Source organism: Brassica oleracea, chromosome C6, assembly GCF_000695525.1.
Source record: "Brassica oleracea var. oleracea cultivar TO1000 chromosome C6, BOL, whole genome shotgun sequence".
In the NCBI taxonomy this organism is placed as follows: Eukaryota; Viridiplantae; Streptophyta; class Magnoliopsida; order Brassicales; family Brassicaceae; genus Brassica; species Brassica oleracea.
The window spans coordinates 31,209,420-31,237,028 of NC_027753.1; the positions used below are offsets into that span (position 1 = coordinate 31,209,420).

General features: G+C 38.1%; 2 protein-coding genes and 3 pseudogenes across 3 annotated transcripts; 1 reads left to right on the forward strand and 4 right to left on the reverse strand.

Moving 5' to 3' along the window:
* Positions 1-947: 947 nt before the first annotated feature.
* LOC106297996 lies at positions 948-5,625 on the reverse strand (annotated as a pseudogene).
* Positions 5,626-8,321: 2,696 nt separating this feature from the next.
* Positions 8,322-8,810, reverse strand: LOC106297997 (glutathione S-transferase T2-like). Its single transcript, XM_013734108.1, has 2 exons — positions 8,642-8,810; positions 8,322-8,557 (listed from the first exon to the last, which is right to left on the reverse strand). Exons 1-2 carry the CDS (start codon positions 8,808-8,810, stop codon positions 8,322-8,324), a joined length of 405 nt encoding a protein of 134 aa, XP_013589562.1.
* Positions 8,811-9,897: 1,087 nt separating this feature from the next.
* Positions 9,898-14,200, reverse strand: LOC106297998 (annotated as a pseudogene).
* Positions 14,201-14,712: 512 nt separating this feature from the next.
* LOC106297999 lies at positions 14,713-15,994 on the reverse strand (annotated as a pseudogene).
* Positions 15,995-17,863: 1,869 nt separating this feature from the next.
* On the forward strand, positions 17,864-26,349 carry LOC106300279 (DNA polymerase zeta catalytic subunit). Of its 2 annotated transcripts, none has more exons than XM_013736386.1 (22): positions 17,864-18,030; positions 18,151-18,233; positions 18,356-18,413; positions 18,494-18,543; positions 18,638-18,750; positions 18,830-18,872; positions 18,986-19,054; positions 19,219-19,362; positions 19,485-19,665; positions 19,745-19,836; positions 19,921-21,373; positions 21,503-21,697; positions 21,852-22,165; positions 22,609-22,751; positions 22,848-23,430; positions 23,493-23,639; positions 23,730-24,002; positions 24,148-24,255; positions 24,809-25,008; positions 25,094-25,397; positions 25,490-26,104; positions 26,176-26,349. In XM_013736386.1, the coding sequence occupies exons 1-22, from the start codon at positions 17,919-17,921 to the stop codon at positions 26,347-26,349; spliced, it is 5,454 nt and encodes a 1,817-aa protein (XP_013591840.1). In that variant the 5' UTR covers positions 17,864-17,918. The 2 variants fall into 2 exon arrangements, with proteins under 2 accessions (XP_013591840.1, XP_013591841.1); XM_013736387.1 differs by having other exon boundaries at positions 19,488-19,665.
* The last annotated feature ends 1,260 nt before the right edge of the window (positions 26,350-27,609 follow it).

Consider the following 27,609-nt stretch of genomic DNA (forward strand, 5'->3'; position numbering starts at 1 on the left):
AAAAATAACTCCATAAGTACTTAAATTAAATGCAAATTTTTTTTTACCAATCCAAAAAACACAACATTGTCATAGTCTCTACATTTTTATGCAAGTATCTTAAAAAAAAATCTTTTAACAATTTTTCCTTCTTTCTCCCACCTTTTACTTTTATTAATAGTACGTAAAGAGTGAAAAATTCTTGCAGTAGTCTCTCATTACTGCCACAAGAGCAGCTCCATCGTTGTAGATACCCAAAAGGAGTTCTTCCTAATTTGATATTAGTATTTTTGATGTTTTAAATTTTATTTTCTAAAAGCCTAACTGGTGGATTTGGTATCGAGCTCATTTACTTGTTACAATCACAAGTTTATATGAAGGAAGTCTCACGCATCAAACCATGATAAGAAAAAAAAATTATAAAAAAACAGTTAAAAAATTGTTGACCAGACCAAATCAAACTATCAGTTTCTAGAACAAGAAAGGCCTAAGAGAACATCATTCCAAAAGATCGTATCTGATTATAGGTCGGTTGTGTCTGCTGCATAAATTCATGGTCAAACTGATGGAAACTGCTAGAAAATGGAAGAGGAATATCAAAGTTGTTGCAGCTTGCCATGCCTAGTTCCCCCAAGTAAGTAAATCCAAGTAATTACTACCATAATCTTGATTACAAGGTTGTTCAAAGGCAGAGGAGTTGGCCAACTGCCACACAGCAGACAAATATCCCAAAATTGAAGATACATTTTTGTAACTGGGAACATGTTTTCATTTATTGAGAAGCAGTTACATACTTATAAGGAACACAACTTAAGAAAAGAGAGATATTTTGATTACATTTCAATACACCAAACGAATGCCTTCCTCACTTGCTGCTCTCTAACAAAACCCAAATGACAACAAGTTTTACTGTTCTCTAAGAAACCCCCAAATCACAACAGAATTATAAGAAGGATAGCGTTGTTGAATCAAAGCACAACATCTAGAGATTTCATAATGCGAAAACTACCAGCAATCAAAGCATGATCACTCCATTGATCAACTTTACCCCAAATCTGACCCCCTTTGCGTCTTTCCAGCGAAATTTCCGCAAAACAAATCTCTCTAGTGCTTTCTTGTTTACGAAAAAACAAAACCAGTTTGCCAGCGTAATTAGTCATAGCCATTGCCCAAAAACAAACAACACGTCTCATCTCAGCCATCAAATCTTCCACACCTTTCACCACTTGCCAACACTTGTGTTCTGGATCATATGCATTCAATTCCCTGTCCGAATAATCGTAAAAGTACAAAACATCATCAACAATACATGCCTTCACCCACTCCATTGAGTTAAGCACCTCGTCTGTCTCCCACTTGCTTTCCTTTGGGTCCTAAACAAAGCTATTCTGAAAATTCCTCATGTACATCTTACCAGCCATCACCACCAACAACCACCACGTATTTGCATCCTTGGCACTGTCATCGGACTTTCCCACGTTTGTGTTTCTGTATCGAACACCAGTATCCCATGTGACTTTTGATCGGTACCGTGATATCCAGAGACGTAGATTCTCCCTCCGATGATGTCAGCGAGTAGAGCAGACATAGGGAAAGGCATCCTCGGGAGATGTTGCACAGTGTGAGATGTACAGTCGATGATGTAAGATTTAATCCTAGAAAACACATATATCCTTGAACCCACATCTACGAAGCTTTCATAAGGTGGCATTTCAGGACGCCATGCAGGGATTAGGACCAAGTGGCTGCTATTGCGGTGTAGAGTATACAAACGGTCCACACGGTTGGCCCAGTTATAGAGGACAACATAGAGATAATGTTCAGTGCAGCCCAGGGAAGATCGTCTTGCGTATATCCCAGGCGACGAAACAAGTGACCGGAAGCTCTTTGAAACGAGGGAAACTCTCGGATAGTTACATATCCGTACACGCGCCAATATGTCAGCCATGACGTCCTCTGGAAGTGATGTAATCGGAAACCATGGATGTCCGCATTGCTAAGGCCTTCGCAATCAGAGGTGATCCCACAAAGCGTTGGAAGCGCGATTCCTGAATCGATGTTTGCAGCGACGGTCCCGTGAAGATCCAAGCAAGGCATGCGACCTGTTGATCCTTCTTCCAGGCTGCATCGGTCATACACCTTACCGTTTCTCCTTCAGGAGGTAAGCCTGTGACGAAACTGCTGGGGATTCTTCTAAGCGGGGGTAAGGTTCTTGAGGCTATTGTATCTCTTTGAGCCTTGCTCCATTCTTTTGCTAAGCGGATATCATTTATTGATGTGTCTTCAGGGGATATCAGTCGCTTCTCAAAATCAAGGTGTTTCTGGAAGTCCAGTTAGTCTTGCAGATCCATGGGAGGACATTGAGCGAGATTTCTGAAGGAGGTAGACAAGGCATCTTCCTGAAGGCTATAACCACCTCTTTGAAAGTATTTCCTGCAGCTATGTGAACTGCATTTAGTAGTGTGATTTTCTCCCAAACCTTTTGAGAAAACAGACACATAAAGAAAGTATGAACTGCTGATTCAGTTTCCTGACATCGACGACAATATTTCATCGCTATAAGGCCTCTTGTCTACTGGTTTTCTCCAAGGGGTAACGCGCTATGGAGGATATGCCACAAGAAGATTTTCATCTTTGGTGAATACGGTCCAGTCCACACGTCTTTGATCCAGTTGAAGCCTTCTGGAGAGATAATGCTTTCTTGTGAGATTGCTTGCATTGCTTTTGAGTAGTAACCAAACTTAGCTGAGTAGATCCCAGATTGTAGGGGCTGCCAAATGAATGCATCTTCAGCTCCTTTAATGCTTGGATGGAGGCACTAGATCTTAGCCGCCCATGCTGGTAAGATCTCTTCTAGTCTAGTGCTATTCCACTCCATTTCAGAGGTCAATTTGTCTGCCACTTTTAGGTCTAGGTGTTCCTCCGGAATAGGTCCAATCGGCCTTGTTGTGTCCTCAAGTGATATCCAAGAGTCTTTCCACACTCTTGTGGTTTGGCCATTGCCTAGATGTTCCTTTAGGAGATCTCTTCCATGTAGGATTCCTTTCCACCCATGTGAACATGCATGAGGCGTCTCAACATCTAGGAAGTTTTTGTTTTGACAGTATTTTCCCACCAGTATTCTAGCCAGTAAGCTCTCTGGACCTGTGAGAATTCGTCATGCTAACTTAGCGAGGATGGCTTGGTTGAAAATTTGTATGTCTCTGAGTCCCAAACCTCTCCTGCTTTAGGTTTTGTTAGCATCTCCCAAGAGACCTAACACATTTTCTTTCTTCTCATTTGGCCCATCCCACCAAAATCGAGTTAACATTGATTGTATCCTTTTGCAGAGACTCATGGGGAGCTGGAAACATGACATTGTGTATGTTGGGATGGCTGACAAGACATACTTCAACATGGTAAGCTTTCCAGCTTTTGATAGGAATCTAGTGGACCAACTAGCTGCCCTTTGTCTGATTTTATCCACAATTGACGTGAATAGGTCTTTTTTATGCCTGCCAAAGTGTTCAGGCAGCCCTAAGTACTTCCCCAAGCCTCCCTCTTTTGAGATACCTAATATAGAATTCACTTGTTTTCTCTCATTGCATGAGGTGTTTTGCCCGAGAAAGTAATAGAAGACTTCAGTTTGTTAATCTTCTGGCATGAGGCTTTCTCATAGTTCTAGAGAATTTGCACGAGTGCATTGCAGCTAGTGAGAATTGCATTACATAAGAACATTGTATCATCTGTAAAAAGCAGATGATTAACCCTCGGACACCTCCTCGCAACTCTTCCTTGGAGGGAGCCGTTCTTCTCAGCATTTCGGCACGTGCCTAAGAATGAAGAGGTAAGGTGACAAGGGATCTCCCTGTCTGAACAACAAAAACAATTCATTTTTAATAAATGTACCCCATATCATTCAGTAACAAACCAATAAGTATTAAGTAGTAATAAGAACAATCCCATGATCACTAACTTTGATTTGCTGAGATTTTACAGCAGAAAGTGCTCAATGCATGGCTGCAATCCACTGTTATCTGCAAGAGCTATAGGGACAGAGACCAAGGCTTCTTCAAATGCCCTAATTGCATACTGCACCACTATATATCTCGTTCTCCATAATACAACATTTTGTAATCATAGCAATAGTGTAGAGCTAGGCTATAAAACCTTGCAGAGAGTGAAAGTATACAACACCACATAACAAAACCAAGATTCCATGGCGTTTGATAATCAAACCAATATAATTAAGCATTCCTTCCAAACGAGCAAAGAGCATGATTATGTGCTCAACCTCATCAAAAGACATGGCTTCACCATTGATCAAAACCAATGGAGTTGTAAACTCCTGTCATCAAATTCTCATTGGGAGCGCCTATAAACTATCATTGCAAAGATTGAGAGAACCAAATTCACCACTTCATTTCATGTGCTTCTAGCTGATAGAACCGTATTATATAAACTACGAATAACTGAATATTGTAAAGAATAAAATTGATAAAATTATACCAAAGATTAAGAAAATGATGATACAACTGCAGAGTCGAGATATTATCTTTTTCCTTAACTCAAAATACGTATCGTAGTAAGACGGTTCGATAACGTAATGAGTCTCAGGATACAACTGCAAAAAATCTTTTGATTTGGGTCATTTTATCATAAACCTAACGAAACTAGTTTTGTGTATATTTTGGACTCAAAAGAAAAGAATAGAAATAAAAAACACAAAAATAAAGAATCAAATATTCAAGTGGAAAAATTACTTTTTACTACATTCGTTCGTATGAATGTGTCTCATATGAGTTAACGCAAGTGCTCCTTTTATACAGAAAAATGAAGACACGTTATGTCATTATGGAGTCAACAAAACGTACCATTTAAGTGCAATAATGGAATTTGAATTCCTTAATTCATAGCTCTTGTATGTTTCTCTTTTCAAGTCATAAAGCGGTTTTTGACCAAATAAAAATCCATCAATATATTTTGTTGGGTGTAAATACAAAAATATTTTAAGAATAAGATTTTAATATAGACTAATTGACATAAAGTCTAATTAATCAATTAAATCAACATTCAAACTCAAATACCCAAAGTGATACATTTGCTTAGTTTTTATACTTAGCCAAATATAAAATTTTACAAGCTTTTTTATATCATTCATTTTGGACCTCAATTTTCTCATTCAAAACAATTCTGATTTTGACCAACAAATACACTAACTCATAGTGTTCACGGTGACGATTACATCGTGCCCAAATTGCGGTACTTCTGACAGACGTCTCCGTCGGAAAACCATTGGAAAAATGATCCACACCATTTTGTTAAAAAACGAGTTCCCACACTAGCATGCAATTTCTGTGAATTTGCTACTTTAGGGAATGTGCATCGGGGGCTTTTAGCAGTTTCTTAGGGTGACCACAAAAACATAAAAATCGGTAACCAAAAGCGCCAGTTAAGGATCGATGTTTGAGTGATCTTTGTACTGTTTTGCGGGCTCCACAACATGTGGCGGCCCGCGATTGCTTTCAGTTTTTTTTTTTAATAAATCAGATAAAATAGAAAAAAAAATATTTAGAAACTCATTTTAGGTTTCACCCGATAATCATGGTCTTGGTGCAGCCTTGATGCGGCCTTGAAAGCCCTCACACCAATGAAAGGGTCCACCATTGACGTAAGCTTCAACTGTGATGGGCAGAACTCGGGATGAGAGCTGCGTATTGACTTGTAAAAGCTTTACAAATTTTCTGATCCAGTGTAGAATCTTAAAATAGGATCCAGTGTTCTTGTCGAATTACAATCAAACAATTTTGATCACCATTCTTACTATACGTATTTTATTTACATGAGTTCTTAGACAATTTTGGACAAGTACTGACTTATGGCATATTATTTAATTCTTTTAACTCCTACCCTGGCTTGTAGCAATCATTAGAGCATGTTTATTGCTAGCACTCTTAAATGTTGTTTAATGAATTTTTAACAATTAAAATTAAATTAAAATTTTTAAGATACACTTAATTATAGAGGTTTATTGGTAGTTGCTTAACTATGGATCTTAACAATAAAAAAATATTATATTTATTTTTAAACATAATTTTTTTTTAAAGATAAAATTTATTTATTAAATAAAACAAAGTCAAACATAACATTTTTAACATAGCTTTAAAAATACAAACATAAAAACATTACAACAAAGATTAGTAAAATAACCGATAATAATTTGAAAGAGACATCCAAGCTCAGTTGTTGTCTTGATCACGTCCAAATTTACACAATATATGTTCAACCAAATCACCTTTCAGTTGTTGATGCGCTTGTCTATCACGAATTCTTGTTCGAACACCCATCTGATTGGCGATATTTGTAGGGATATCTGTAGAATAGGTGAGATCGACATGTGAACTTCCGTTTCCTTCGCCTTGTTGAAAATCCAAAACATCGTATTGAGTGTAGTCATCTCGTTCGTTTTCTACTATCATATTATGGAGTATGATACATGCTCTCATAATCTTCCCAATCTTGACTTTATCCCAAGAAAAAACCGGATTTTTAACATTGGCAAATCGAGCTTGCAAGACTCCGAAAGCACGTTCGACATCTTTTCGGGCAGCTTCTTGACGTTGAGCAAATAAAACTGCTTTCGGCCCTTGTGGAATTGGAATAGATTGGATAAAAGTTGCACATTTCGGATAAATACCATCGGTGAGATAGTAAGCCAAATGATACTCTCTTCCGTTGACCGAGAAATTCACTTGTGGAGCTTGACCATTTATTATGTCATCAAAAACATGTGAGCGATCAAGAACATTGATATCATTTAAGGTACCTGGAGGTCCAAAAAACGCATGCCATATCCAAAGATCATATGAAGCAACCGTCTCTAAAACGATTGTGAGTTTTCCAGAACCACGAGAATATTGGCATTTCCAAGTGGTGGAAAAATTCTTCCACTCCCAATGCATACAATCGATGCTTCCTATCATCCCGGGAAATCCACGAAGCTCTCCAATATGAAGTAGACATTGAAGATCATCCGGTGTTGGTCTTCGTAGGTACTGATCGCCGAACAAATATATTATTGCTTCCAAAAAAATTTCCACACATAACCGAGTTGTGGTTGCACCGAGCCGGAGATATTCGTCGACCGCATCAAGCGCCGGCCCATATGCCAACACACGTATAGCTGCTGTACACTTTTGAAGTGTAGAGAGACCAAGACTTCCGAGACCGTCTTTCTTCTGACGAAAGAATTGAACTTCATTGGAGAGACGATCAACAATATGCATGAACAATGACTTGTTCATTCTAAATCATCGTCAGAATAGATTTTCAGGATAGGTTGGAGCATCACTGAAATAATCATTCCATAACCGGAGATAGCCTTCTTCACGGTTTCTTTCGATAAAAACTCTTTTTTTTCTTGTCTTCCTTCCTTCTGTTTGATCACCAAAAGTATTGCACAAATTCTCAAATGCTTGATCGAATTTATGATCAAAATATTGATCGAACGCTTCATCCATTGAGTCCTCGAAATTGTTATGAGAGGAAGATGCCATGAGATGAAATTTTTAAGATTTTTATAAGTGTGCTTGTGATGAGAATTAAGAGATAATACAACGAGAGAATTGAGAGAATAAAGGGAATGGATTGTTTATAACTTGAGAATATAGAGAATTAAAAGTGAGAATGGATTGTTTAATGACAACGAGAATGAGAAAGGATTGTTTAATGACAACGAGAGTGAGGATGGATTGTTTAATCAAGCGGAAGGGAATGATCTTTTGATGGCAACGAGAGAATTGAGAGAATTAAGAGTGAGAATGAATTGTTTATAACTTGCAAGAGTGGTGAGAATGAGAAAGTGAAACATAATATTTTATAGGTCTGTTTGTGACATCTTGTGTCCAAATACAGAGACACAACCCGTGACCAAATACAATACAATGCAAGAGTACAAGTCCCGTGACCAAATACAAAACAGGAACAAGACAATACAAAGACCCGTGATAGAAGAGTACAAGACAATACAATGCTCCACTCTCGCGTGGTCTTGTCTGCCTCTCCACTCTCTCCTGTTCTTGTCCAAGTCTCCACTCCCGTGATACTAGAGTACAAAACAATAAAACAGGAACATCAGTGTCATAGAACAAGTGACAACAGGAACAACATCAACAACAATATCAACAGAAAAAGAACCAATAAAACATAGAACAAGAACATTGTAGCATTGCAAGAACTTGATTAAACGAAACATGAACATTGTAGCATTACAAGAACTTGATTAAACACAACAAGAACATCCGGTGAAACGAGAAACAGAAAGATAACAATAAACAGAACAAGAAACTGATAGACAACTAGAATCAGAACAAGTCATTGATTAGCTTTTTCTTAAGGGATTCTTCATACTCAGGCAAAGGTTCTTTTTTTCCAATAAGACTATCAAGCATGCTCATCTTAGACAAGTGTTCCTTAGCTTCCATTTCCTTCTGCTTGATTGTCCAAATCCTCTCAAACTCCTTCACTTGCTTCTCTTGATCAACCGTCTTCTTACCACTCGCCTTTGAGGCTTTAACACCCGGTGGACGCTTCTTAGAATCTGCTTAAGATGTTGAAGAATCACCACCATCCTCACACTTTCTTTTTTTAGAGGTTCCTTCATTCATAGCAGATGAAAGCTCACACCACTTCTGGTCGTTCCTCAGTTCCTTCCACGCATGTTCAAGGAGAAATTTCTTCTTATGGTTGTTGAAAAATATTTGATGAGCTAGTTTGAGCACATCGTTTTCGTTTTGACCCGATGTCTTCTCTCTCATTGCAACTTCATAGGCTCCACAGAATTTGCAGATCATTGATCTTCTGCCAACGATAGGGAGATCGTCGTTTCCCTTCCTCGACGACAGCCACCGACGGAGACGTGGCCTGATCGTCCAACAGAACCACCGATCGGGAGAGATCTCCCCTTTCGCCAAGGAGAGGAAAGAAACGGAGAGAGATGTCGCTGTTTTCCTTGGTGGAGGAGAGCAACAGATAGAGAGGACGTCGTTAGCCGTCGTCGACAACAGCTACCCACAGAGACGCAGCCGTGGCGTCGAACACACCCACCGATCGCATCAGATGTCGCCTTTCGCCGCAGTGAGGAGAGAAAGAGAAAGAAAGAGAGAAAGGAAGGAAAAGAAAAAACGCGAAGGAAGCGAAGGACACCTCTCCTTCAGCCATTAGCACTGCGACACCTGGCAAAGAAGAAACGACGCTTCCCGTGCTTAATTAAGCAACACCTTTTCTCTTTTTTTCCATTTATCATTTATTTTAATTGCAATTAGCCTTAAGCACCTTACTTAAGCCACTGCAATAAACCTGCTCTTAGTTTCTTCAAAATTTATCATACCAATATGTTTCGTATAGCAAAGCTGATTCAATGAATAAAGGTTTCCAATAAACAAAAACAGCATCAGACCATTCATGAGTGTGCTGAGTGCTATGTCAACGGAACCTTCTATGCATTTCGGATTAGACCACTGCGTCCTTATGTCAATTCTATCATTTAATTTGGGTCATTTCAATTTCTCATGCAAAAACTTGCGCAGTCATCATCGTTCCTGCTTCCATGGTTTGATAGTTCCATCACGTGGAGCTTATATTTCTGGGTGTAAAGAGTTTCAGTGAAACTGTTTCACTTCCACTGCCACAGGGCCACACAGCACACAAACAGCTCAAAATTCAAGACGATGCATTTTTGAGTTTTTATTCCTTTTAACGAAATCCAAGATCCTCATCTTAACGCGTCTTAAAGAAAGCAAAGAATCGAGACACACACTCGCCATCTTAAAAATCGATTTATGCACAAGTATCATCTCAAAATTCAAGACACATTTTTTTGCAAACTCGGAACATGTTTCCATTTCACAACAAGTTTATAAAAATGAGACTGTTGTTGGATCAAAGCACAACATCTAGAGATTTCGTAATGCAAAAATTAGCAGCAATCAAAGTATGATCATTGATCAGTACACCACTGATCAACTTTACCCCAAATCTGACCCCCTTTGCGTCTTTCCAGCGAAATCTCCGCACAACAAATCTCCCCCAATGATTTCTTGTTTATTAAAAAACAAAACCAGTTTGCCAGGGTGACTCACAGTCATTGGCCAAAAACAAACAGCACGTCTCATCTCAGCGAAGAAATCATCCAAACCTTTCACCACTCCCCAACACTTGTGCTCTGGATCGTACGCTCTCAATTCCGTGCCAAAATAATCGTAAAAGTACAAAGCATCATCAACAACACAAGCATTCTCCTACAACTTCGAACTCAGCAGCTCGTCCGTTTCCCATTTTCTTTCCTTTGGGTCGTAAGCAAAGCTATTGTCAAAATCCCTCATGTACATCTTACCAGCCATCACCACCAAGCAACCATCACATATCTCCATCACATTTGTCATCCCATCCTCCCATAATAGTGTTTCTGTATCGAACACCACCATTGCATGTGACTTTTGATCGGTACCGAAATATCCAAAGACGTATATTCTCCATGCGATGACGTCAGCGAGTAGAGCAGACATGGGCACAGGCATCTTCGGGAGATGTTGGACAGTGTGGGATGTACAGTCGATGAAGAAAGCACTCGATATCATCATCCCACAGAACACATATATCCTCGAACCCACCGCTACAAAGCTTCCATCACGAGGCATATCAGGAAGCCCAGAGATAAGGACCAAGCCCTTGTCTTTCTCTTTCTGGCGGAGCGTATACAAACGGTCCATACGGTTGTCTTCATAGAGGACAACATAGAGACAATGTTCAGTGCATCCCAGTGAAGATCGTCTTGCGTATATGTCAGGCGACGAAACGAGTGACCTGAAGTACTTTGAAACGAGGGAGACTTTTGGATAATCACGTCTCGGTACACGCGCCAAGATGTCAACCACGACGTCCTCCTGAAGTGACGTAATCAGAGACGACGACGAAGGTTGCTTCTTCTCTGCCCTACTATTGGAAGACGTGTGTAAATTGCAAAACCTTACTTGTCAACAATATATGCTTGTTCACAAAAGTGAAAAACCCTAATTTCAAGCACCTACATAGAGACTATATATATATATAATGGTTGAGTTTCACACGGTTCCGATCGTTTTCTGCATCACCATCCATCCCACAATTAACAGAAAATAATATATACTAGGTGTTTTTAGTAAGGAATTTTTTAAATCTAATTTATATTTAATAATAAAATTTATTAAATATTATAGATTTTACTATTTTCTTACTAATATTTAATATAGATTTGATATATATTAAATCAATTTGTATAAAACTAATAAACATGATATAAAATTGTATAATTATCAAAAATTTAGCCTAAACAATATTTATAAAATTTGTAGATATATAAGAAACTAATGATTTTACGATTATATATTTTTTAAAAAAAATAGTAGAAAATTTTGAAAGCTTTGGTAATTCAAATTGAATAATTATACAAAAGTAATAATATTTCAAAATTTGAAATGTTATATATGAATATATTTATTTTATGCATGATGTATGAGCTATTACCATATTTTAAAAAAGTTTACCAAAAAAAATATCAATATTAAATGTAATATATGAATTATTACTATATTCTAATAAGTTTTCCAAAAATATAAATCAACATTAAATAAAATTATCCATGCCATATTTTTTCGGAAGCCATGTCATCAATTTCAGTAATCATGTTATATTTGTTTTGTGAAATTGATTGTAGAGATGACATGTGGCAAAATCACTTCGTAAATATAGTCTAGGGTATTAGAATAAGTTTCACTTAATAGAATTTTTCTATTTTAGAATAAAAATATCAAAATACACTAAAGTAAACTTTACATCTATTATAAAATTTTCTAAATCGATGTCAGAAACAAATATATTTTCTTATTATCTTCTTACATAATTTGATTCAATATCAAATGAGATTTGTATATAACGTACCTGAAAATATAACAAAAAATCCAAGAAAAAAAAAGAAATAAGAAACTAAAAATATATTTGAAAAATCAAAATATACCACAAAATATATACAAGTTGAAAATTTGAAAAAATACCTGAAATAGAAAAAGTCGGATATATTTTCATAATCTTCATCTGGTCATCTTTCTCTGTTTTTTTTTCAAGTATGAGACAGTCACAGCTATGCATGGCTCAAAAACCTGGAGTTCCCGACCCTCAGGGTCTTCTCCGGACAATCGAACGCTCATCGGAGCTATATCCGGCAATACTCAGTCCAAAGAGATCATCGGAATTGTGAAAGACATCCGATTGATCTCCTATGAGTTTGCAAACATCCTTTTCTCCCATGTTTCTCGATCTGAAAACACTACCGCAGACTGTTTAGCTAAGAGGGCTCTTAAATCCCATCTCTCTTAGTATTGAACTTTCTGACTGGGGCCTAGTGGATTCATTCTCTACCTTTATCTAATGAAGTATTCAGTGACAAAAAAAAAAAAGAAAAAAAGACTACCACAGCTTGGACCGCAAAAAAGCCTGGAAGCTATAAGAAGGGCCGAACTCAGGATGAGAGATGTTTGTTGACTAGTAAAAGCTTTTGAGCTGACATTTTGCTGATGGAAGTTTTGGTAGAATCTTATAATATGATACAGTAGTTTTTTTTGTCGAATTACAATTATAAACAATTGTCTTAAACCATTGTATTTGTGAAAGAGAAGCCACTATAATATTTATCATTTAAGCTTGGCTAGAACTGCTGCCTAGAATTCTCTATTAGAATTAGTGGTTAGTCCTAAGTGCAGGCAGCATCAATGAACAGGTTCCACCATTGAAGAAGTTTCATCTGCGGCTGTATTTGTTCCCATATGAAGTATCCATCATCTCTACATATTCTCAGCATACAGAGTTTTCTTCCCACTGCCAGATAACAACACAGAAAACATGTTTCTGTTTATTGGGAACCAGTTCAATACTGATAAAGGAACAAAGCTAAGAAAAGTGATCCAATACACAACACCAGAGAGACCACCTTGATTAATAATTGAAAGTGCAGCCAACCTTGTGAATAGCATTGAGGATTTGTTGGAAGAAACTAAAATGATCAAGCACTGCCATACATCAATGAGATCTCTGAGTTAATCAAAATTTAACTTCTCATGATTCTCTTCTTACTGCTCATTTATTGCAAACTAGAGTCACGGTAGTTCGGTTCAATTCATATATGGAAACAACAAAAAAAGAAGTCTCTCATAATTAACATTTAGGGTTTACGACAATTACAAAAATATTGGACAACTTTAACATATAGAATTTACGAAATTAGAAACTCCGCCTATTCAATTGATTGACAATAATAGTAAACAGACAGACACGAGATAATAAAAAAAGTGTTGACCCAAGTCAAACTATCTGTTCTTCGGACCTAAGAGAGCATCCTTCCAAAATATGTTATCTGATCATACGCCTGTTGTGACTGCTGGAAATTTGGGGTTTGTGTCTGCATCAGAGGAGGAGAAGGAAGAATGGTTGATAACGTGGAAAGATCAAAGTTGTTGCAGCCTCTCATGCCTTGCTCGCCAAGTGGTAAATCCAAGTAACCGTAATCTTGATTACACGGAATCTGCGGCTGTTGTTCAAAGCTTGGAAGAGCAGATGAGTTTGCTAACTGAGTGAACTCACCATTCTCATGGTTATACAACAAGATCGAGAATTTGCTTTGTGGATGATTCATCGACGTGGTGGTGGTGGTGGTGGATACATCAACACAATTCTCGCTGCTACTACTCGGATAACTCAATAGTGATGATGCTTGATGATGATACGCATTAATTATCGAGGAATCATTAGAAGATGAAACAAGAGTAGTCTCCTGGGGTTGATCAAGATGAAGGATTTCTTTGATTTTCTGTAAGCGAGCCTGCAACGAATCCTCAAGCTCTGAGAACTTCTTGGAATAATTTGTTATCGTTTGCTTTGAGAGATTCCTTCTTGTCGCGGATCATCTTCTTGTTTAGAAACCCTGAGAGGTTGTTGCTTTTCTTGCTTCGCTTAACATGCTGTATCTCTCCGCCATGGTTCTAACTTTGGCTTCCTCGTTCTCAGGCCAAGTCTTGACTAGGTTCCCTTCAAGGTCGTACCAGATGATGCACACATCCACACCGCATAGCTCCGAGAGCTCCAACGCTTTCTTGAGAACCGTAGCCGCTCGCGCGTTCTGCAAAGAAGACGAAGGTTTTTTTGCAGACTGCATCTTTCCTCACCGACAATTTGTTCTTTCTCGTCGTCGTCGTCATCGTCATCTTCAGTCTCTCTCACTCGAATAGAAACTTAGGGTTTGGATGCGCGTAGAAGAAGAATGATGATGATTACTAAATTATGATTGTTCACTACACATCATTATATAGGAAAGAAAATGCCGTAATTTTCATTTTTATTTAGTTCCAATAAAAAAAATAAAAATAGACGTTATTACACATCAGTAGTTTTATTATCTCTATAAATTTACACCAACGAGTTAATTAATGAACTCCCTCATCTTAATGCAGGTCTTAAAGAAAGCAAATAATCGAGACACACTCGCCATCTTAAAAAAAAAGCGATTTATGCACAAGCATGATCATCTCAAAATTCAAGAGACATTTTTTTTTGTAAACTCAGAACATGTTTCCATTTATTGAGAAGCAGTTATAAATGCCCTCCGATCCTCACTAAACAACCCCCCCCAAATCACAACAAATTTATAAAAATGAGAGTGTTGTTGGATCAAAGCACAACATCTAGAGATTTCATAATGCAAAAATTACCAGCAACAAGACCATGATCACACCACTGATCAACTTTACCCCAAATCTGACCCCCTTTGCATCTTTCCAGCGAAATCTCTTCAAAACAAATCTCCCCAGTGCTTTCTTGTTTACGAAAAAACAAAAGCAGATTGCCAGCGTAACTCACAGTCACTGCCCAACAACAACCAACACGTATCATCTCAGGCAACAAATCATCCAAACCTTTCACCACTCCCCAACATTTGTGCTCTGGATCGTACACTCTCAATTCCTTGTCAGACCAAGAGTAAAAGTACAAAACATCATCAACAACGCAAGCGTACTCCCAGAACTTGGAACTCAGCATCTCGTCTGTTTCCCATTTGCTTTCCTTTGGGTCGTAAACAAAGCTCTTCTGGAGACCCCTCATGTACATCTTATCAGCCACCACCACCAGGTAGCAGCAAGCATTACGTATCTCCATCACTGGCTTTGTCATCCCATCCTCCCACATTTGTGTTTCTGTATCGAATACCACCATCGCATGTGACTTTTGATCGGTACCGAGATATCCAAAGACGTAGATTCTCCCGCCGATGACGTCAGCGACTGTATCAGACATGGGGACAGGCATCCTCGGGAGTGTTGCACAGTGTGGAATGCACAGTCGATGCTGAAAGATTTAATCCCATCAAACACATATATTCTTGAACCCACCGCTACAAAGCTTCCATCACGAGGCATATCAGGAAGCCCAGGGATTAGAGCATCCACAGAAGCAATCTTTAAGGAGTAGTTTTTAGGAAAATAATAATTAAATAATCAGTGAACCCCTAAAGATTCAATCATTAAAATTCCTGAATAAAGATTCTTTCTTAGTGAATTCTTGCACTATTTGTGGACTCCACGACATGTGCCAGCCCGGGATTGGTTGATATTTTTTTTTCTTTTTATCTGAAAAAAATAATAATTAAAAAATCAAAAAACACTTTTTTTTAAGACTCAGATGGGTCTTTGTCTTTGTCTTTCTCTTTCTCTTTCTGGCGGAGCGTATACAAACGGTCCACATGGCTGGCCCTGTTATAGAGTACAACATAGAGACAATGCTCAGTGCAGCCCAGCGAAGATCGTCTCGCCTATATCTCAGGCGACGAAACGAACGAACGGAAGCGCTTCGAAACGAGGGACATTCTCGAATAGTCACGTCTCGGTACACGCACCAAGATGTCAACCACGACATCCTCCGGAAGTGGCGATTGCTTCTTCTTTGCCTGAGACATGTCTAGATTGCAAAACCCTTATCGCCGAGAGAGAGAGTGTACCAAAATGGTTGAGTTTCACACTGTTCCTTTCCTTTCCTCCTATCGTACACCAGCTCTTAATTAAAACTCTAACCGGCTTTGGTTTCTCTAAATCATCGACTTGTTTGATTGAACCAGTGTTTTTAAACCCGGACCAAACCGGGGCTTGCACCATGAACAAAAAATAATCCGGGTTAGATTAATGCTAAAACCAACTAAAGTTGAACCAGTTAAAAATTCCTATCGAACCGTCAAAAACCCAGGAACCGATGACCCAATGAACCGGTCAAACCCCGGTTCGTATATAAGCCAAAATTTTGTTAATGAAACAATTATTTTTTATGAAGTAAATATAAGATTTATTAAAGATTAATAAAATATCCTCTGTAATCTTTTTCTTTTGTTATCTCTACAATTCATAAATTACCAGATTCACAAAGTTTAATATTTACGTCAACATATTGTTTTTGTTTACTTCTCACTTTGTTTAAATTTTATTTCATGATCACTTATTTGAAGACTGTAAATAACTGAAACATTTACGTTTGTGAAATTTGTATTTCAAAATATAACTTTTACCTAATGTGTATATAATTTTTTTTTAAAAGATGATGTAAATTTAGAGTGATAAGATATGCAAATCAAGTTTAAATGTGCTTTTCATATTGATTTTAGATTTTAATTTTTATTTTAAAGTTTTTCTACGCATTATGACTTTTTAAACATTTTATTTGATATGCATATTATTTATAAAACATCATTAAATTTAGTTTAATCTAAGTAAACCCGATCGAACCCGGTCCAGATCCGGTCGAACCATGATGACTTATGACCCAAAAAAAGTTTTGGTTCGCTAATCGGTCCGGTTTTAAAAACACTGGATTGAACCAATTTTCTGACGACCAAGATGTTTTTTTTTTTATCTTTTATCATTTATCAACGTATGCGAACAATGTTCTTAAATTGTAAAAACAAATACATTTTTCACTCTTACATAATTCGATTCATCGTCAAATGAGATTTGCACATTTATCATCTTTTTTTCAAAAACACCGCACATTTATCATCCAAAAAATATTCAAAAAACTAAAAATGTAACCAAAAATATAACATTTTTTGAAAAATGTATATATATTCAAAATTTAAAATAAACCCAAATGTATAATTTTCTTGAAAATCCCAGAAAAAAGTACCTAAAGATGTATAATATCAAAAACATTCAATCCTTATACAAATTTGGATATTTCAAGTATCCGATATCAGATCTCGAATACAAAGGAAATTTGGATATTTCAAGTACCTAAAAATGTATAATTTTTGTTAGTATATAAAAGTGGTGCTGTTCTGAATAGCTATCGTTTCATAAATGCTTCTACGTATGGTATAGATAGTTTAAGAAAGACTCTCTTGACAAGAGAAGTTTCCACTTTCCACAAAAGAAGATTATGTAAACGATTTACCTTACCAAAGGCAACACAGCGGTTGAAATGATCCAGAGACAAACAATTGATACCATACCCTTGTTAATTCCCTTTTCCGAAGTTGCAGTCTAATTCAACATCAAAATAACTAGGTCTGGGCAAAAAAAAAACCGGAATCGAAAAACCGAACCGAAATACCCGAAACAGGAACCGGACTGAGATCCTCAAATATCCGAATGGTTTCTATATTTCTATATCCGAAATAACCGAACTGAACCAGAACCGAACGGGTACCCGAATATATAAAAATGTTAATTATATATTCAAATCGACCCACTAACATATCAGGCCCACTAAGTTACTCCACTACCGAACCGAACCAAACCGCTTGGCTAACTGTCAATTTCGGATTTTGTGGAGACCTAAACCAACCGGCGGGAATCACAATTTCAGGGCTCCGACCAAAGTCTCAGAGGGCAGACATGGCTGAGTCTCTGTCGGGTCCGAATGTTTTCAGCTTAAGGATCGTTTCGATCGACTATTACATGGCTGCTCCCATCCCTGCCTATGATCTTTGCTACAGCAGCTTCCAAGGTAAAAAAAAAATAAAGCTTCCACTTTTCACCAACATCATCACCATTTTCGTTTAGATTAAGTCTTCTCAAGCAATTTTACAGCTTTGATTATAACCTGATTTGTTGCTGGAATTTGAAGGTGGCGAAGTGAAGGAAGTCCCTGTCATAAGGGTTTATGGTTCCACACCTTCTGGTCAGAAGACTTGCCTGCACATTCATCGTGTAAGCTTTTTCATTTCGTCCGAGCTGTCACTAGAACTCGAACTGGGGACCTCTGGCACATGCCAGTATCCTTATTACATTTGTGGCTTCCTTTGAGTTAGAAAACTTTGTTTCTCTTGCAGGCATTACCATATCTCTATATCCCATGCTCGGATATTCCACTTGATCAGCATAACGGAGGTATGAATCAAGCCACCACTCTATCGACTAGTTCAAGCAACCAATAACATGTTTCATGTTTTTTTCTTTCTTTGCTTCAGTTGATGGAATCATACCTACCATATCACTTGAGTTGGAGAAGGCTCTAAAGGTGTGTGTATTTTTTTTACATACCAAAAGTTAGCCATGGTTTCTTACCCTATGAGCTGCGTTTATGTATGTGTCTGCTTGATATGGACTTGTAGCTAAAGGGCACTGCTGCTTCAAAAAGGCAACATGTTCATGATTGTGAGATTGTTAGAGCAAAGAAGTTTTATGGGTACCACTCAACAGAGGAGGCGTTTGTGAAGATTTATCTGTATCTTTTGTATTTACTTTTGGTGCAGTTACCCTTTTCTTTGGTAGTTTCTTGTTTGTTCACCTTAACAGTATAATAGCTACCGTCCACAAGATGTGTCTCGTGCTGCCAGTCTTCTTCTGGTATGAATATTTTGATGAGACCACTCCACCGTTATTCTGTACTTTATGTATAATGCACAGAACTCAGTGGAAATAGTATACTTATAACGATTTTTTGTCTCCTTTCTCTCTAGGCAGGTGCTGTTCTTGGTAGAAGTTTGCAACCTTACGAGTCTCATATTCCTTTTATTCTCCAGTTTCTGGTAATCTTTCGTTGTTATGTATTTTCACAAGACATTGTTTAGCGACTTGGTATTCTGTTCACTTTAGCAATTTCACATATGAACATAGCTTCTAGATTGATTATACACTGTATTTTTTCTGAAGCTTAAGTCCACTCCTGAAGTTTCTTTGTTCATTTCCTTAGGTTGACTATAATTTGTATGGAATGGGTCATGTGCATATATCAAAGATGAAGTTTCGTAGCCCAGTGCCTCACCAGTTCCATGCAAGGAAATTTGATTTGGATGATTGTGTGGGACAAGGGATTGACGAAGTGGCTAGTATAAAGGTAGATCGTCAAATACTTGAAGCTCGGCAACATATTGTTTGATAGTTAGTTACTTTTTTTTTTTTGAAACTCTGATAGTTAGTTACTATCTTCTTTTATTTCACAATAATGAAACAATGTAGCAGGCAGATTCTAGTGCTGCTGCAAACGTCAGTTTCCCTGTTTGGAGTTTGTCAACAATCCCAGGTCAATGGATGTGGAATCTCTCTGAAGAATCTGATACACCGTTGAGCCAGAGCCAGCAGAGTCACCAATACAGACGTCAGAGCCTCTGTGAACTTGAGGGAGATACTACTATTAGTGGTAATTCCTGAAACGAAGTATGATTGTCTCTGTTTCATGTACGAAGAGACACCCTTTAAACTAGCTTCTTCTTTTGTAGATATTCTCAATCAACAGTTGAAAATGTACAACTCCCTCTCACAAGCCCAGTCTGATACTAAGATGGTTCAGTCGCTTGTGGCAGTTTGGGAGGTTCATCCTAACTTTATTAGTTTTATTCTTTGAAGTTATTTTGTTGGTCTCTTCCCTGACCTAACCTTGTCACTGTTTTCTCAGGAGGAGTATGAAAGGACTGGCGTGTATGATGCACCTATACCCCCTGATCCTGGCAAACCCTCTGCAGCTGATGTGCTTAAGACTATGTCAGATTATATTGGGTTTGAGAATATGCTAAAAGAAATGTATCACGAAGTTGGCATGCCTTCGCCTGATATGAAGCCTGCTGCAGTGTCTTCTGACGTTTCAGAGATGCATGCCAAACCTGAAATTACCGATCCGCAGGCTTTGAGTCATATGGTTGGTACAGGGAGTGAGTTTCCTGCATCAGAAAAGCTCTCTCCACTTGATGAGAGCGGAGAAGCATCACTGGAAAATGATGCGTATATGAAAACACCCACGGACATAGATATACATGCTGAAATACAAGATGCTGAAGCGTTGGGTCTCTTTAAGTGGTTTGCCTCATCCCAGGCTGCAGAGGACATAAACTCCGATGATGAAATTCTTCGGGAAACAATCCTTAGCCCTCTGGTTCCTTTAGCGTCTATGAACAAGGTTCTTGAAATGGCTAGTACAGATTATCTGAGCCAATCCCAAAAGGAATGTCAAGACATTCTTGATTCTCAGGAGGATCAAATTGACTTGGGGAGTTCGACGAAACCTGTACCTTCATCAGACAAACAATCTATTGACACGGAAGTCTCTAGTGATGTTCCCAATATCTCAACTTCAGATGCATCATACGAAAATTCATTCCAGCGATACAGAAAGAGTGAGTTACATACGAGCTTCTCTAGGAGTAGCAAGTCTAGCAAGTCTGTATGGGGGCCTTTACCTTTATCCTTGACTAAAAATCTTCAGAAGGACTTTGACAGTGCAAATGCTAGCGATAAGCCGGGTTTACCAAAGATTAGTTCCGACCCCATGAACAATTATACTGTTCCAGTGAAAGAACATCAAGCAGATGTTTGTAACACGATTGGCGGAAGCGTTTTGGCTGGATATTCGCTGCGGGACTTGATGAGGAAAAAACGATTAGCCCTTGGGGACTCGCCTAGTTCACAACATAAGAAGTTTAGGAAGGTTCTACCACTGACTAGAGACTCTGGGGGTGGGAAGAAAAAGGAGCGCATGGCTACCTTGAGATCTGAGGACAAGAAACCAGGTCCTGCTCTTTCTGCAGAAGTTAGTGAACGTTACTTTGGCGATGCTCCTCAAAATATATCTCCAACAGATGCAGGAGATTGTGACTTTAATATATCCACTCAGTCATCTGAACTTCATTCCGCTGATAAGGAATCACAAACTGTGGAATCAGGCATATTGGTGGCCGGCAATAAACTTGTTGGGAATGATATAAATAATGTCAAAAAATCTGGGGATGAGCAAGAGTCAACTGCCAATGTAACTGTTGAGACAGGAAAGTTGATATGCCTAACCTTAAGCAAGAAGCCCCCTTCACTCGGTTGCCTAAGTGCTGGACTCCAGGATTCTTCACGTGATGGATATGGTACTTTTACTCATCTTGTTCTGGTTCTAGTTCTAGTTTGTGCTACTTACAATCAATTCTTCTCTTTATCTTATATTTTTCAAAAACTTGAGATTACTTCTGATATCTTGTTGTTTCTTCTCTTGGAAGAGGGGAATTCCAAGGAGATCCCATTTTTTTCCAAGGAGGACACTGAAGTCAACGAAAAGAAACACCTTTCCCAAGGAGCTTCCCTTGGTATTCCCTTGCATCATCTCAATGACGGCTCAAGCCTTTACCTACTGACCCCTGCCTTTTCACCCCCTCCTTTGGATTTTGTTTCACAATGGATATCGAATAACAAAGGTATTGTGTAGAGTTACATCCTCTAAAAGGTTCAATATACATTGCTTAAAGCCCATTTGCCACTGTTCCTGATTAAGATAATAGTTACTGTGTTGGATGTTGTAAAAGCAAGTGAAAATGATGTTTTGTGTTTTGAACTTTTTGAATTTTCCAGGTCCAGTGGATGCTAGTATTGATTCAGAAAAACTACCGTTAGGAGATGATCATGTAATGCCTGTGTCTGAGCACGTGGAGCAGCATGATAACGTTTTTGTGAATTCAGAGTTAAATGCTTATACGGAGTCTGAGATAGATCTGAAAAGCAAAGGAAAGAGTCCTAACCTTAATTTGCAGACCACTGTTTCACAAGAGATGTCTCAGCTCTCAGGTCCTGATGGGAAATCAGGGGCCACTCCCTTAAGTCAAATTGGATTCCGAGATCCTGCGAGCATGGGCGCTGGGCAACAGCTTACAGTGCTGAGCATAGAGGTGCTTTCACTTAATCCCATTTTTTTGTGAAGTTACACACGTAATTAGTCATGGACATTTTGAATTGTATATATGAAACCCTCATTTCATGTTAATCAATTCATGCCACATTTGCCATTTCTCGAGCCTCATAGCGAGCAACATGATGTTCTGTTTTCGTTGTGCTGATCTTACAGTTAATAGAGTAATAATCATTTGTTCAATGCTTGAGAATACTTGGACTTAGAAAGTAAAATGTGCAGCTCGTTAAGTAGTTTGTCTTAGTACATTTATTATGATGTATGTTGCTCATTTCTTAAGAGTTGAGTGAAAACGCCTATTCTATTATGTTACTGCTGTTATTAAAATGCTCTATGTGGCGAAAATGAATGCCCTTACTTTAAGATGATGTTTTCTGGGAAAGGGTTCGTTGATATATGTTATTGATATCTATAAACTTACAGGTTCACGCAGAGTCTAGAGGGGACCTTCGACCTGATCCACGATTTGACTCTGTCAATGTCGTAGCTCTCGTCGTGCAGAATGATGATAGTTTTGCAGCTGAAGTATTCGTACTTTTATTTAGTCCAGATATCATTTCTCAGAGGTAAACTACTTATTTTGCAGCGGAAATATTCGTTCTTTTAGTAATTTCCTTCTATAATATGCCTTTTTCCATCTTGCTATTGTTATCCCACTACAGAAATGTTGATGGTCTCTCTGGATGCAAGTTGTCTGTCTTCCTTGAAGAGAAGCAACTATTCAGTTATTTTATTGAGACTGTATGTAAATGGGATCCGGATATTCTTGTGGGCTGGGATATACAGGGTGGATCCCTTGGTTTTCTAGCTGAAAGGGCTGCACAGCTTGGTATAAGATTTCTCAATAATATCTCCAGGACACCAACTCCAACCACGAGAAATGATTCAGATAATACGAGAAACCTTGGTAACAGTCTGCAGCCAGATCCATTGGTAGCTGGTCCTGATCAAGTGGAAGAAGTGGTGATTGAGGACGAGTGGGGCCGCACGCATGCCAGTGGTGTTCATGTCGGAGGTAGAATTGTTCTCAACGCATGGCGTTTGATCCGCGGGGAAGTGAAACTCAACATGTACACTATCGAAGCTGTGTCGGAGGCTGTTTTGAGGCGGAAGATTCCGTCGATCCCCTATGAAGTATTGACACAGTGGTTCTCAAGCGGTCCTGCAGGTGCAAGATACCGATGCATAGAGTATGTGATACGCAGAGCAAATTTGACGCTTGAGATAATGAGCCAGCTTGACATGGTATGTAACATTTTGAACTTGATTTATATGCAAGTTGTATCCTACTAAATCATCTTTTGCAGATAAATCGCACCTCAGAGCTTGCTCGTGTTTTCGGCATCGAGTTTTTCTCAGTTCTGTCACGAGGTTCCCAATACAGAGTGGAATCCATGCTTCTGAGATTAGCACATACACAAAATTATCTTGCTATTTCTCCAGGAAACCAACAGGTGCGTTATATCAGCATCCATAATAGATGCCTTGCAGTTAATCTTTAAAACCTTTACACGCCTATCTAACTAAATCATGTGATTATGTAGGTTGCTTCTCAGCCAGCTATGCAGTGTGTACCTCTTGTGATGGAACCAGAATCTGCCTTCTACGAGGATCCTGTTATTGTGTTGGACTTTCAATCGCTGTACCCTTCAATGATCATAGCATATAATCTGTGCTTTTGTACATGCCTCGGAAAACTTGCACATTTGAAGATGAACACCCTTGGGGTCAGCTCATACTCTCTAGACCTTGATGTTCTTCAGGATTTTAATCAGATCCTGCAGACCCCAAACAGTGTTATGTACGAGCCACCAGAGGTAATGTGCATTGCTTTTTCTTGAGCAAAATAAATCTTGAATCTAAAGTCATCATATTCAATACAAACAAATGATCTCATTTCCCTTAAGCATCCTTTTCTTGATTAGCTTAAGCATAATAGTCACCTCCTCTTCTTACATGTAGGTGCGCAGAGGAATACTACCGAGGCTGCTGGAGGAAATTCTATCTACAAGAATAATGGTGAAAAAAGCAATGAAAAAATTGACTCCTTCAGAAGCAGTTCTTGGTCGGGTATGGTTATTATCTTGATTAGGCATGTGGGTTCTGTTAGTTCGGAAAATTCGGTTTTTGATTAGTTCGGTTCAGCATAAATCTTACTGAATTAACCCGAAATAAAGTTCGATTCGGTATTCGGCTAGCTTGGTTTTTAGAAATCCTACCGAAGCTTTTGATTTCGGTTAGATATCTGTTTAACTTTGTTAAAATTCTGGTTAAATTTGGTTATTTCAGTTTGAAATTTGGTTAGTTATGTTAGTTTGGTCGTTTTTTTGGGTATGGTTTGGATATAATTTTTTTTAAGAAGAAAACCGAAGTAACCAATTGCCGAACCAAACCAAAAACCGAACTTTCTTAGAAAACCTACCGAATCGAACCGAACTTCTAGCCAAACTAACCAAAATTTCGTTTTGGCGAGTTCTGGCCGGTTCATAATCCCAGGCCTAATCTTGACCAGAGTCCACACTTAATATTTTGACTAGGGATTCTGATTTCATCTACAAACGTTTTCTGCAGTTTTTCTAAAATAAAATTTACAATTTTGATGGTATTTGGTGTTTTCTTCCAGATATTTAATGCGAGGCAGCTTGCTTTAAAGCTGATAGCAAACGTGACATATGGCTATACTGCTGCTGGCTTCAGTGGTCGAATGCCTTGTGCAGAGCTGGCAGATAGTATTGTCCAGTGTGGTCGTAGCACACTTGAGAAGGCTATTTCGTTCGTCAATGAGAATTGGAACGCTAGAGTTGTATATGGCGACACAGATAGGTAAATTTCCATATCTACTCATCTGGATGAAGTGAAGTATATATATCACAGTTTTTTTCTTATGCATTTTAATTACTTGTGTTAGTATGTTTGTCCTCCTCAAAGGACGAACTGTTAAAGAAGCTTTTGAAGTCGGACAACAGATCGCATCTGGAATCACCGAAATGAATCCATACCCAGTCACTCTAAAGATGGAGAAAGTCTATCAACCTTGTTTCCTTCTCACGAAGAAGCGCTATGTTGGGTACAGTTACGAAAGTCCCGATCAGGACAAGCCTACGTTTGATGCAAAAGGTATTGAAACTGTTCGGAGAGACACTTGTGAAGCTGTTGCAAAAACTATGGAGCAGTCACTAAGACTCTTCTTTGAAAAGAAGAACATCTCTATGGTACAAAATTTGATTTCTTCCCCTCTTCTTAAATTATCAGCTGACAACTGAAGTGGCTTGCTTACATCTGCTTTTCTCTTTTGATTCTGCAGGTTAAGTCCTACTTGTATAGACAGTGGAAACGGATACTACAAGGGAGAGTGTCTCTTCAAGACTTTGTCTTTGCGAAAGAAGTTCGGCTGGGGACTTATAGCACAAGAGACTCTTCACTCCTTCCTCCAGCAGCTATCGTTGCAACCAAGGCAATGAGAGCGGACCCTCGGACAGAGCCACGGTACGCCGAACGAGTGCCTTATGTTGTAATCCATGGGGAGCCAGGAGCTAGACTTGTTGATATGGTGGTGGACCCGCTGGTTCTTTTGGACATCGATTCGCCTTACCGATTGAATGACTTGTACTACATCAACAAACAGATTATACCAGCGTTGCAGAGGGTATTTGGACTTGTGGGTGCGGATTTGAACCAGTGGTTTTTGGAGATGCCACGTCCCACCAGAAGCTCCCTTGGACAACGTCCCTTGAACTCTAGGAACTCGCACAAAGCTAGGATTGATTATTTTTATCTCTCGAAACATTGCCTCTTGTGTGGAGAAGTTGTTCAGGACTCTGCTCAGTTGTGTAACCGGTGCCTGAAAAATGGTGGTGCTGCTGCAACCATTGTTTGGAAGACTTCGAAGTTGGAGAGAGAGATGCAACACTTAGCCACGGTAAGTTGAGAGCTTAGTGAATCTCTCTCTGTAGATGACTTGTTTTTTTTAATTGATTATCGTATTTACAGATATGTAGACACTGTGGTGGGGGAGACTGGGTGGTGCAGTGCGGAGTGAAATGCAATTCCCTTGCGTGCTCAGTCCTTTACGAGAGACGGAAAGTTCAGAAGGAGCTTCGTGGCCTCTCCTCCATTGCTACTGAGAGTGAGCTTTACCCTAAATGCATGGCTGAGTGGTTTTGACCTCTTGTCACCTGGAAAGTTGATTGTTTATGTATTATATGTTGTGATCAAAGAAGCATTTTCGTCAAGGACTTGTGGACGTGGATGTAAAGATAGGAGTACAGTGAGCAACGTAAATCTCTGTGTAATGTAGATCTGTGTTGTTGTATAAGTCCGAGTATATAAGCAAATCTTTTCTAAAAAATGAATTTCTTTTTCTTTTTTAGGCAGAACAATTATACTCTATTTTTATAAAAGTCCAATGCTTTTTATTACTTGTATGGCAGAGGTACGAACCTGCAGATGTATGAACCAATACTGTAATGAGCTTTGATAATTAGAGGATGGAACTAATATGCCAATAAACCTTCAGATATTGAAATCTGTGACGACTGCAGCTTTTGTTTTGTTCAAGTTTGTTTTTCTTTTGCCGGTGATTTTAAGTTTGTTTTTCTGAATACACACTTAATTTGTGCTTTTTTTTTAAAATCTATTTCATGCGTTTTAATCCACACATGTTATATATTTATGTTGTCTATTATTTTTAAACGTTTTTTTATAAGTTTACAAGTACAAAAAATTATATGTATATATAATATAGTATATGACTATGTATAAATTTTTATATATTAGTCACCGTATAACCAACAAATGATGACGTAAAAAAAACAAATAATTTTGTCCGTTGTTTTCTCTAGACTTATTATTATAAAACTACTACTGTCATAAAAAAATATTATTTTCTTTTTTTGACTATGGCAACTGCTCTGCTAATCTACCAAGCCCTAAAACTCTAAAACTTTAAAATATCTATTCATTAATTAATCTGTATCAAAATACCTAAATTTATAATAGATAGATAAACAAAAGAAATTTTTAAATAGAAGCAAGATTCACAAATTCATATTCTAAAATCAAGAAAAAAAAACTAAAAAACTAATGTGGTTAGGTAGGTTAGGGTTTTTGTTTGTCTAAAATGAGTACTTATTGGATATAGAAATGAATTTGTAATCATATTAAACTAAAAAAATCTTTGTAGGTTAAATTAAAATAATTTCCTGTAAGCATATCTTATATAATAAAGTAATTTTCTATAAAAAGTTATAAAAGTTGTCAAGTGTCCTTCATAATTTTACATTTTCTCTAATTTTTTCCTTTTCTTAAAACAAGTTATGAAGAGCTGTCATAAAAGATTCCAAATACTCAGTTTTAACTATATAAACTCTACATACATAGAGTTATTGTAAGCTTTGAAAAATAAAACTGTTTTTAAAAGTAAAC

Excerpts from the sequence above, each read along its gene's own strand:
- LOC106297997 (XM_013734108.1), bottom strand. The coding sequence starts at position 8,810 with ATGATCTGCAAATTCTGTGGAGCCTATGAAGTTGCAATGAGAGAGAAG. Across the intron at positions 8,558-8,641 it reads GAGGAACGACCAGAAGTGGT|ATTCTAAGAAGCGTCCACCG; the intron begins GTGAGCTTTCAT and ends CATCTTAAGCAG.
- LOC106300279 (XM_013736386.1), top strand. The coding sequence starts at position 17,919 with ATGGCTGAGTCTCTGTCGGGTCCGAATGTTTTCAGCTTAAGGATCGTT. Across the intron at positions 18,234-18,355 it reads CTTGCCTGCACATTCATCGT|GCATTACCATATCTCTATAT; the intron begins GTAAGCTTTTTC and ends TTTCTCTTGCAG. Across the intron at positions 18,873-18,985 it reads GTGCTGCCAGTCTTCTTCTG|GCAGGTGCTGTTCTTGGTAG; the intron begins GTATGAATATTT and ends CTTTCTCTCTAG.